General features: G+C 41.0%; 1 protein-coding gene across 1 annotated transcript; it reads right to left on the reverse strand.

The window, feature by feature from the left end:
* Window positions 1-1,026: 1,026 nt before the first annotated feature.
* Window positions 1,027-5,445, reverse strand: LOC147072684 (uncharacterized). Its single transcript, XM_085946258.1, has 4 exons — window positions 5,415-5,445; window positions 4,980-5,308; window positions 3,739-4,920; window positions 1,027-1,439 (listed from the first exon to the last, which is right to left on the reverse strand). Exons 1-3 carry the CDS (start codon window positions 5,443-5,445, stop codon window positions 4,567-4,569), a joined length of 714 nt encoding a protein of 237 aa, XP_085802384.1. The 3' UTR covers window positions 1,027-1,439; window positions 3,739-4,566.
* Window positions 5,446-12,556: the final 7,111 nt, after the last annotated feature.

Consider the following 12,556-nt stretch of genomic DNA (forward strand, 5'->3'; position numbering starts at 1 on the left):
GTATTATTGATATGCTGAATTTGTGAAGTGATACCTTTTCTTGAACCTATCATATTGTTGGCTCAAATTCAGTGCAAATGTATGTATGTTTCTGAGGTGAAAGCAAAAATGAAAAAAAAATAGCTTCTAATTTATTACAGCTACACCCCACAAAAACAATTAATGAGGGGGGTGATTGCATATTTTTTGTAATGAATCAATATCCGGTACAATGCAATGAAATGCTAATTCGCAAGGTCTGCTCCAAAGTCTCCGTTGAAAGACATGACCTGTGTTTATTTTTTTATCATGAGGTTTCTATTATTTGAATTTTTAAATTTAAATACTTCATTTGGTCGAAGTCTTGTAAGGTTGGATATATATTTAACCATTCTTTTTTTTTTATCAACTTTAACTTCTCTTTATTCTTCTTCTTCCTCAATTCCACGCTCTATTGTCATATTCTTCATTCCGTAATGCTGTCCGCATATTGTGTTTAAGATGCTCCTTACAACGTTCATGTCCCGGGTCTTATTCTAAAAATTCTTTCGTACTCTTGTCTAGCGTATAATTCTGTTTCATTCAAAACACGAAAACTCACGTTATATTCTTTTCCAATGAAATGATATTTTTTACAATATTCTCTTTTTAGTTTTGTATGTTGTTTGCATAACTTAACACGAAAATTTGACTTAATCGCTACGTTTTCACATAATTTGTTGTATACTAATGCTTCACACTGTTTTATGTTTTTGAACGTGAAGCTCTGTATGGTTTTGTTCCATTTCAACTTGATTGTATCCATCTTGTGGTTTTAACTGAAAATTATATAATTTACGTTAATTATTTTGATGATAAGGCTTTATTTAGTTGAAGTGATATTTTATAAGTTTCTTATTTTTAACGTCAGATTTATAGAAGAGTTGACCTCTTTGTCTTTGTCCTTTGTAATTCGGTGAAATGCTTTCCTTAATCACAAATGATTTTTTATTACTACTAAATCTCCTACTTTGTAGATGTGTTTATTTTTTAAAAAATGCACGACGTAAATTTGCATAATGTAGTGTTTATTAATTGTTATCATTCTTACTCAACACACAAATTGAAAAACATGTGTATTCGCCAGACCCATGATTCGAACCTGGGACCCACAACGTTATAGGCCAACCGCTCAGCCATCGTGGGCGCGATGTTTATTAGGTTGGATATTATCAGGACTAGATTCACCATTGATCGGCTGATTGATTGATAATTATTTTATCTTATTTTGAATAGGGAATAATGCACTTTGAAATAATAATAAATTAAACCACCATAAAATAGGTGTAGTTATCATGGGAAATACAGAACATAGAATGTTTTTAATTATTCATTGTTTACCAATTAATTTGCCTCTTGTACGGGTCGTCAGGATCGGGTGCAGATAGGTACAGTTAAAATAGATCCAACATCGGAGAAATCTGAAAACAAATAAAAAATTAAATCTGAGTCTGTGGAGTGTTCGGTATTTCCGCAGTGTTGTTGTTAGTGTATTGCTTTTTACATAAAAGTGGAGCTCCGGGGCTGGGCCCCCTATCTCCTTCATCTATAGGTTAATTTGATTTTATAAGCTTTGGCCGTTAGTTTTTTTTTTTTCAATTTAGGGTTACAAGTAAATATAGATAGTATGTCATTTGTACAGTGTGTAAAAAATAAATTTTTACATTAATTAAAATTATCTCTTACTGATGTTCGATTGTATCACCCGAGCAGTATTTTATCTTTTATACTTTACATCCCCTTAAAAAGTCAGGGGAGGAAGGTTCCCACCGTCCGCGCAATAGCGTCGGGTGGCAGGTTGCCCTTCATCTTTTATTATCCTCGGGAAGGGGTCGAACATCAGTGTTTTTGTTATGACTGTTTTATGAAACAGGAGTTTCAGTCACTCGGTTGGAAGGGATCTGTGGTTGAGATGTGAGGGAACTATGATGGTTTGTCGTCAAGGATCGCTCTCGGTCTCCTATAGACGTAGTCTGTGTCGCTTTTGTCGTTGATCAATAAATTTTGAATAGTCGTGTTGGGATGGCCTGTCATGGACTTGTAGAATTTCTCCGACAGTTTCATGACATGGTCGCGGATAGGTTCTAGGTTGAGGTCTCTGTGCAACATAGTTCCGCACTCGAACCAGGGTGCGTTTGTGATTCTACGAAGTGTTATATTTTGTATTATCTGTAGGGTTTATAAATGTTTTAGGTTTGAATAGGCCCAGATGGGGCATGCATATGTCATTATTGGTCTAGTGATTGCGGTGTGTAGCAGAAGTTTTGCTCGCGTAGACAGTCTAATTTTGTTTCCCATCATGGGTCGAAGTCTTGAGTTTACTCCTTTGGCTTGGCGTTTTTTGATTTTGGTTTGTTTTTTTCAAATTGTGTCTTTTGTCTAATGTGAGGCCTAAATATTTGACTGATTTGTCCCAAGGGATGGGGTGTGAGTTCATTACGATTTTTTTAACATTACGTGAGTGTCTTCTGTTTATGCGTTTAGAAAAAATGACGGCTGTGCTTTTTGTAGGGTTGATTTGAATTCGCCATTTGTCGCACCAATTGGAAATTTGGTTAGCCGAGGTCTGGACTGATTTGGTGGCTTTATTGAGGTTGTGCGATCTTCGACTCCTTTCCTGCCACTCCTTTCTGGCTATGTTTTTCTCTCTGATTTTATCTTTAATGTGTTGTGGGATGTCTGAGCGGTGTGTTTGATTTGATTGATTAACTGTGGTGGCTGAGTTTACGGCTTCTAGAATTTCGCACGTGAATGTCGCGACTGCTGAATCTATGCATTCCTCAGTGTTAAGAAGGGATGGTTGGGTAGGATTTTCCTCTAAAGCTGTTTGAAAATTCTCCCATGAGGTTTGGGAGGTGGTATGACTATTGGGAGCTAAGACCGCATCTGATGGGTCACCTAGATGGATTAGTACCGGCTTGTGATCAGAGTTAAGTTCGTTTACTACCCTTGTTTCGTGTGTGAACTCTGTATAAGAAAAGCAAACTCTAAGAGTGACGGTTTGTGGTTGTTATTTTTAGGGTAGCTATGCTGGCATTTTTATCGCAGATGAATTCGTGTAGTAGTTTCCCTCTAGTGTTCGATTGGCGGCAGTGCCATTCGGGGTTTTGGCATTAAAGTCGCCCGTGATAATTGTAGAGGGGGTGTTGGCGTCCAGGAGGTTCTCGAAATCTGTGTAAAATATCGAGTTACGGTTTGCAGGTGTGTACGGAGGCACATACACTGCGGTGAATTTAACGGGACCAGAGGTGCGTGTTGAAACTACTACGGAACATGATTCTAAGATTGACTGTGAAGGGGTCGCGGGAGCCGCACAGTAATCTATATAAGTTTTTATGAAGATGGCGGTTCCGCCGCCTTTGTTGTTTAGTCTGTCTGATCGGTGAGTTGTATAATTCGGGAAGTTAATATGGGAGGTGGGTTTGAGATGGGTCTCGTTGACAAGGAAAATGTCGATGTCATGTAAGGTAAGGAAATTTAAGATTTCCCGCTTATCTTTGATTAATGTGCCGCGTGCGTTCCAGATGGCCGTCTGTAGGGAGATCGGTTGGGTCTTAGTAGCCATTTTGGACAATTTTTGTGGCTTGAGCTACTACAGCTGTCGCCTCCAATATAGTGTTTTGCAATTGGGTAATTGCAAGAGCCAGATTATTGATATCTACTTGGGAGTTGGAAGGCTTGGTGTGAGGGTTGGGGAATCGATTGGGATGAACAACTGACCTGTTGTGGTTGTAGGTGCTGGTGTGAGTCGCGGCCTTGTTGTAGAATGACTCATTGGCTGGGGCAGTTGGTAGTGTTGCCGTCTGTCGGTAGGTAGGGGCATCCTTAGTGGTGTAGGAGCTGGTCTGTCAGGGCTGGGGCGTAGGTTGCCATTGTTGGTGTTATTGCCTCTGCCATGTAGAGGTTGGCCAGGACTGTCTGTGTGTGTTGTTGTTCCTTTGGTGTCGTTGGTGTGGGAAACTGGGGCATCCACGGAAGTTGGCGGAGTGAGGTCCTGTGCAGTTTGCACAGGTGGGTGGGCCCATTTGGGGGGTGTGGACGCATTCATGCGTGAAGTGACATTGTCCACACTTCACGCATTTAGGGGGGCACGGCAGTTGTCGCTGGAGTGGGCGAAGCCCTGGCATCGGTGGCGTTGGCCTGTCGATTGCTTTCTTTTGAGGGATTCAACTTGGATCTTCACGTAGAACAGAAATTCCAGGCTGTAGATGTCTTTGCCGGTTTCAGACTTTTCTAAATCGACCAGAACCAGGGGGAGAGGCTCTCGGCTGGGGCCGCGCCTCATTCTTTGGACCGACAGCACCGGGAAGTCGAGTCTTATTAGTTCGTCCATGATCTCGTTTTCATCAAAATCGGTGGGGAGGCCTCGAATGACTACTTTGTAGGTTTTGTTTTCCTGCATCGTATATGAGTGGAAAGGGGTGCGTCGATCTTCAAGGAAGGCTACTGTTTTTCGGTAAGCGGTGGAGTCTGAATGATCGATTTTAATGCCGTCCTTGGTGTTGGTTGCTACGCCGGGGGTGATGCCTGCGAGTGTCATGTCCTTTATTAATGTGCGATAGTCTGCTTTGGAGTGCAGTGTGATGGGGGGAATCCTGATTTCTTTTGTGTTGGTGGCGTCTTTTTTTTCGGGTCTGTAGGTGTTTGTTGTTGATGGGTCGGTTGTGTTGTGTCCATAACTGTCCTTTTGCGTGGCGATTTTAACTCAGCCAGTGAAGTGCTCGGCTGTGGTTCGTTCGATGAGACAGAGAGAGGCTCCGGTGAGTTCCAATACTCAGGGTCACCGTCGGTTTCTAATTCATTCTCAAACCGGGCAAATAATGTCGCAATCTCTAATTTTAACGAAGTCTGTGTACGACTTGGAAATTTTTTGAAAGTTTTAGCGTAACTCAAAAAAAAAATGGTCCACATCATCCATTTTTGTTTTCTTTTCATTTTTTTTTTGACAGATATTGCATAACTTTTTCTATCGGGTCTCCACGCTTTGGTCTTTTCCTTTTTCTATTCTCTGAATTATCGTTTTGTTGAACCTCCTGGATAGAATTATCACTTTGTTCAACCTCCTGGACAGAGACTTCCAATGCATCCAAAGGCTCTACATTGGAACCTTGAGGAGTTAAAATATTGCTCTGAGTACTGCGTCTGTTATTGACGTCGTCTAAAAATCTCATCTGGTCGGCCCATGGCCAATTTTTATATTTTTTATAGGCTTGGTCTGAGACAGTTTCCGTTGTTTTTTTGTATTTGTTGTAATTATCCCTAAGGCTCTTCCATTTGGCACTCCAATTACCTGTAAAAATAATTATTGTGAATGGTGAATTTATTGAAGGCCTCAAAATTGGCCTCGGTTGATTCCATATCCGCGTGTCCAATCGGGCTCGAATGGGGACGGACACTGGCAAACAGTTCCGCTCGTTCGGCGCTCATATTGGGGCAATCTCACAGAATGTGTTCAGCATCCTGTAAGGCATTCCCACATGAGCAGTCCGCCATGTCGCCAATTTCGGTTGTGGTCCATCAGCTGAGCCGTATTAGCCCTTAGCCGGTGGGTGCTCTTATCCTCGCAATCGTCGTGGGTATCTTGCGGCATGAGCGCATCCAGCAGGATTTCAGCTGACTCAAGGGCGTTAGTAGCAAAAGAGCCATCCGGGCGCCGCAACGCTGAGGTGACTCCGCCCGGCCATGAGCCGGAGTTCATCGCCCGGAAGGACGGGCCCCACGGGTCGTGTCCACCCATTCTGGAGACGAACTCGCGCCAGTGCAGTTTCTTGCTTTTTAGGCAGTTTTTGAACACGAGTCTTGTTCGTCTATATTCAGCTGCGACGAACTCCAGACCAGACAGGTCAGCCCTGCGGCGGACTTTTTGGAGGCGCCTTCTTGCTCTTCTGTTGTCGTTTTTCGGCCTTGGAAGTTTAGGTGTCCACCAGAGCGCTAGATTAGGAGGTCCCTGAGTGGTCCTACCTATCGTGGTATCTGCCGTTTCTACAATTAAATTGGAGAACTTGGCAGCTCTGTCGTTCATATCTTTAGCGGGTTTGGAATTTGCAAGGTTATCGAGGCCTTTGTTCAGTGTTAGGTCAAAGCTGTCCCATAAAACACCGCTCATTTTAAAGCGCCTGGGAGGCAGGGCTTTTTCGGGTTTTCATTGTGGGGCCGCAACCCCTTAACTTTTTCCTTCTTATCTCTCTCTTTCTCCTTTTCGTTCCCATGTTTCGGGCCTGGTTTCGGTGTTAATGTAAAACCCACACCTTTGTCCGTCAACTGGATCATCTTCTGTTTTTTAGATTTGGCCGCTGTCTCTGCTCTCGTTGTACGTACTTGTACTAGCTCGAGAACCTCTTGCCCTGAGTCACAGTCCGTTGATGAAGACAGAAAGCTGCATTCAGCATAGGATAATTCTCTTCCTTTAAATGGGGGAGCGGGGTCTCCCTTTGGGCTTGACTTGGTTGTGTAAATTAACCTTATTTATATCTTATCTTATAATAACTTATATTTAGATAGTTTGTCAATAGACACTTGTAACTAGCTTAGCTTAACTTAACTACTAAGGTTATTATAATAAAGAGAGAGTTTGTTTGCTTACGTCCGAAAAAAAAATAATTCCAAAATTTATTTTCAAAAAAAAGTTTTGGTTTTATATTCACTTTTAGGTTCGGTTTCGATTCAGTTTATAGTTTTTAGCTCGTGGCATGATGCCTTCAAAACACTTTTTGCACTTATTGTCTTTATGTACATTTATGGTACTTATTGTCTTTTGGTTTCACTGTTTAACTCTGCGAGGAACCGCGTGCGATCCCACTCGCTAATATTTTTCATACATCAGCGAGGAACAGCGTGCAATACCACTCGCTATTATTTCAAATTGTCTCTTTCTCTCTATGTGCCTAGGTGCGACGTATAAATGTTTTGATTATTCTCCCGCGAGCCATTTGGTAAGATCTATATACGTATGGATACTGGTGCCGATTAATATTCGATATACCTAGGTATGTACCTTGTATACCTGTGCTCTCTTCTCTTCTTGGTCGTGCACTCATGGCTGAAGATCGTGACCACATTTAAATTTCGCCATCCTTTGAGCGACCAAGACTCCATCCTTCTCGATCTTCCGCTTCTCTCAGGGCAGAATGGATGGTGCCCCCAGTCAGCTCTTTCACTTGGTCGCTCCATCGCGCAGACGCTCTTCCTCTGCTTCGCCTTCCCTGGAGGCTACCCAAAACTACCCGTCTCTCCAGGTTGTCCGATCCGCGCCTGACAATATGTCCAAAAAACTGCAGAATTCTTCTCAGACATATCGTACGCATACATGCATACCTGTGCATACACTCATAATTATGCAACTTCACGCACATACGAATGATTCCGCATATATATTTTTTGCAACCCAACCAACACAATTAATGCTCGTGGTAGCTACATACAACTTTAAGGACAATTTGTGTTTGTGCCCCATCTCCACCCCTTATATTTGTACTGCCGTGGTTATGCACGACTGTCTCCCATATGGCTTATAAAACGTGTCTGAAAGAATTGATTTTAAATGCTCATTCCGTCCCGATGCGGAGCTGTACGGGACTGATTATATTACAACCATGCACTTAAGTGCTTAAAGAATCTAGTTTAGAAAGAAGTTTGGTCCAGCCCTGCTGTTCCTCAGCGTTAAGCGCCCTGGTACCCGTATACTGAGTTTCATGGCTCGAATTGGAATCTACGGAGGAGTCGGGACAATCCTGCTCCCCATATGATGCTGCAAAATTTTTCAAATGCCGCAAAGTTGGCCTCGGTTGCAATCAAGTCCGCGTGGCCAATTGGGCCCATGTTAGGACGGACCCTGGCAAACAGCTCCGCTCGTTCGGGTGCCATAAGCGGGCAACCCCATAGGACGTGTTCAACGTCTTGGTGGTCATGCCCGCAGGTGCAACCCAGCCCATCTACTATCAAGCCAAGCTCGTGGAGCCTGGCGGCGAAATTGCCATAACCGGTTAGGAACTGGCTCGTCCAGTGAGAAGGTTGAAGTCTTCTCGTTTGGTGCCTGCAGAATACGTCTGGAAAAAATCGAAATGTGTGCCGCCCCTTGGAGGAAGCCGTCCACCTCGTTTGCCATGCCGCAAATGCGGTCTTGTAGACCAGCTTACTTACAGTCTCCCTGTAAGGAACGTCCTCGGATCTCTGCGGTGGCATCAAATGGACGCCGGCGAGTGTGGTCCTGATTCCCCTCAGAAGGAGGGTGATCGATCCTCTCACTTGGACGTGCAGATCGAGGGGCAGCACCCCCGCGAGCACGGCAAGCGCGTCTCTGGAAGTTGTACGGTAGGCTTTTGTGAGTGAGATCAGCGCAAGTCGCTGACCACTCAGTAGTACGCGTTTGACTTGACTTAACGAGTTTACTCGGGAATGCCAGACGCTGGAGGCGTATCCGGCTATTCCCATGAAAATTGCGCCATATGCAACCTTAAGGGCTCTAGGCCTTCGAGACGGCCGTCCTGGCATGGTTTACGAAAGACAGCTTACTATCAAGAATTACTCCCAGGTACGTTACGCTTTCAGAGAAACGCACTGGGGTTTGGCCAAAAGTTACCCGGGGTGGCCGTTTAATAGTGTTGACCCGGGAGCTGCCCTTGAGGAGGACAGCTTCCGTTTTGCTTAGAGCAAAGGTAAGCCTGTTCAGTAATCCCCATTCGAGAATTTTGCCCAAAGCATCCGTGGCTACGCCCTCGAGTCCCGCCCGTGACGAGGCCTCAACGAGCTGGAGCAAGTCATCGGCTAACAGTAAACGTAGTCTTATATTTTTAATCTTTAGTTTTACAAGTTTATTTTCTGGTTTTTCCAGTTACAATAGGACGCTCACTAACTTGCCGCGGGGTTCTCCCCTACAAAATTCTTCTCGAACCCACACCGACTCATTAAAGGACTCCTGTGATTGGCCAAATCCGATCGGATGATCTTTTGACTAGGCGAATCACGAGGACGACCTCGGCGCAGGCGCGCGAAGACTTATGGATCATGTTCCCCCGCGGGAAAATTTACAACATTTGAATATTCTTATTTATATATTTTAATTGGTCTTAAAATTATCTCTTTCATCCATCATTATTTATACTTTAAAATTTATCTTAATTACACCTCCGCCCACTAAGTGATTTTCACGCACCGGACGAAGGCCTTTTACCTATTAATAAAATATTGACGTAGTTGAGCAGGGAACCAGATCAGGTGTTTTATTTAATTGAGATCAGGGTAGCGGTTCGGCCTGCTTTTTTAATATTTATAAACTTCAAGAAAAGCCTGTTGATAACAGGTATGTGTCAGTAGTCTTTTTTTCTTTGTTATTTTTAATAATAACACAGCTATTTAAATAAATAGGCTTATATAAATTTAAGACAAGCTTAACTTATTAGAAAACACAAAATATGCATACCGCATGCATTAATATTCCAGTTAATATTTCTTGTACAGACAATTTAATAATGATAAGAAAAAATATAATTGATTTTTAAAGCCAGTTTCACACACAACTCCATACTCGCAATGAATTTTATTTTTGTTTATGAATAATATTCATAAAACAAAGGACATGAAAATATTTGAATTTCTATTTATACTGTATACTTGCAAAGATGTAACTGAATATGTTGATATTTTTCCGACAATTTGTTGAAGTGGAATTTTGAAAACACATGCCTCATTTATGTGTGCGTCTATGTCTTCCTGCTAGACTGTTGAACATTGCTGTGTACCCACAGTGTGCACATATAAATTGTTTCGTCCTGGCATGTATTTTTTTTATATTTTTCAGTGCATTTGATCTGGTGAATGACATTTTAATGTCATCACATTAAAAAAATAACAACCCGATTATGGATATTTGAATGCCTTTTTAATATATCTTTTCTGGCATATGTTTTGCCGCAGATATTGCAGATATATTTTCAATATCTGAAATGGGAAAAAACCATTTTAACCTTGAAATTTGGTGAACTGGAATAAGTTCATTTATGCCTCATTTACATTGTTGTGTACCCACAGTGTGCACATCTAAATTGTTTCGTCCTGGCATGTGTTTTTTATGTTTTTTCAGTGCATCTGATCTGGTGAATGACATTGGGCAGTCATCGCATTGAAAAATTACAACCCGATTATGGATGTTTGAATGTCTTTTTAATGTGTCTTCTCTGGCATATGTTTTGCCGCAGATATTCCAGATATATTTTTCAATTTCTGAAATGGGAAAAAACCATTTTAACCTTAAAATTTGGTAAAGTGGAATAAGTTCATTTATGTGTGCGTCTATGTCTTCCTGCTAGACTGTTGAACATTGTTGTGTACCCACAGTGTGCACATCTAAATTGTTTCGTCCTGGCATGTATTTTTTTATGTTTTTTCAGTGCATCTGATCTGGTGAATGACATTGGGCAGTCATCGCATTGAAACATTACAACCCGATTATGGATGTTTGAATGTCTTTTTAATGTGTCTTTTCTGGCATATGTTTTTCCGCAGATATTCCAGATATATTTTTCAATTTCTGAAATGGGAAAAAACCAGTTTAACCTTAAAATTTGGTGAAGTGGAATAAGTTCATTTATGTGTGCGTCTATGTCTTCCTGCTAGACTGTTGAACATTGTTGTGTACCCACAGTGTGCACATCTAAATTGTTTCGTCCTGGCATGTATTTTTTTATGTTTTTTCAGTGCATCTGATCTGGTGAAAGACATTGGGCAGTCATCGCATTGAAAAATTACAACCCGATTATGGATGTTTGAATGTCTTTTTAACGTGTCTTTTCTGGCATATGTTTTTCCGCAGATATTCCAGATATATTTTTCAATTTCTGAAATGGGAAAAAACCAGTTTAACCTTAAAATTTGGTGAAGTGGAATAAGTTCATTTATGTGTGCGTCTATGTCTTCCTGCTAGACTGTTGAACATTGTTGTGTACCCACAGTGTGCACATCTAAATTGTTTCGTCCTGGCATGTATTTTTTTATGTTTTTTCAGTGCATCTGATCTGGTGAATGACATTGGGCAGTCATCGCATTGAAACATTACAACCCGATTATGGATGTTTGAATGTCTTTTTAATGTGTCTTTTCTGGCATATGTTTTTCCGCAGATATTCCAGATATATTTTTCAATTTCTGAAATGGGAAAAAACCAGTTTAACCTTAAAATTTGGTGAAGTGGAATAAGTTCATTTATGTGTGCGTCTATGTCTTCCTGCTAGACTGTTGAACATTGTTGTGTACCCACAGTGTGCACATCTAAATTGTTTCGTCCTGGCATGTATTTTTTTATGTTTTTTCAGTGCATCTGATCTGGTGAATGACATTGGGCAGTCATCGCATTGAAACATTACAACCCGATTATGGATGTTTGAATGTCTTTTTAATGTGTCTTTTCTGGCATATGTTTTTCCGCAGATATTCCAGATATATTTTTCAATTTCTGAAATGGGAAAAAACCAGTTTAACCTTAAAATTTGGTGAAGTGGAATAAGTTCATTTATGTGTGCGTCTATGTCTTCCTGCTAGACTGTTGAACATTGTTGTGTACCCACAGTGTGCACATCTAAATTGTTTCGTCCTGGCATGTATTTTTTTATGTTTTTTCAGTGCATCTGATCTGGTGAATGACATTGGGCAGTCATCGCATTGAAACATTACAACCCGATTATGGATGTTTGAATGTCTTTTTAATGTGTCTTTTCTGGCATATGTTTTTCCGCAGATATTCCAGATATATTTTTCAATTTCTGAAATGGGAAAAAACCAGTTTGACCTTAAAATTTGGTGAAGTGGAATAAGTTCATTTATGTGTGCGTCTATGTCTTCCTGCTAGACTGTTGAACATTGTTGTGTACCCACAGTGTGCACATCTAAATTGTTTCGTCCTGGCATGTATTTTTTTATGTTTTTTCAGTGCATCTGATCTGGTGAAAGACATTGGGCAGTCATCGCATTGAAAAATTACAACCCGATTATGGATGTTTGAATGTCTTTTTAACGTGTCTTTTCTGGCATATGTTTTTCCGCAGATATTCCAGATATATTTTTCAATTTCTGAAATGGGAAAAAACCAGTTTAACCTTAAAATTTGGTGAAGTGGAATAAGTTCATTTATGTGTGCGTCTATGTCTTCCTGCTAGACTGTTGAACATTGTTGTGTACCCACAGTGTGCACATCTAAATTGTTTCGTCCTGGCATGTATTTTTTTATGTTTTTTCAGTGCATCTGATCTGGTGAATGACATTGGGCAGTCATCGCATTGAAACATTACAACCCGATTATGGATGTTTGAATGTCTTTTTAATGTGTCTTTTCTGGCATATGTTTTTCCGCAGATATTCCAGATATATTTTTCAATTTCTGAAATGGGAAAAAACCAGTTTAACCTTAAAATTTGGTGAAGTGGAATAAGTTCATTTATGTGTGCGTCTATGTCTTCCTGCTAGACTGTTGAACATTGTTGTGTACCCACAGTGTGCACATCTAAATTGTTTCGTCCTGGCATGTATTTTTTTATGTTTTTTCAGTGCA

This window comes from Rhyacophila brunnea, unplaced genomic scaffold (genome assembly GCF_057557595.1).
Source record: "Rhyacophila brunnea isolate RB1 unplaced genomic scaffold, BYU_Rbru_1.0 scaffold_19, whole genome shotgun sequence".
NCBI classification, from domain to species: Eukaryota; Metazoa; Arthropoda; class Insecta; order Trichoptera; family Rhyacophilidae; genus Rhyacophila; species Rhyacophila brunnea.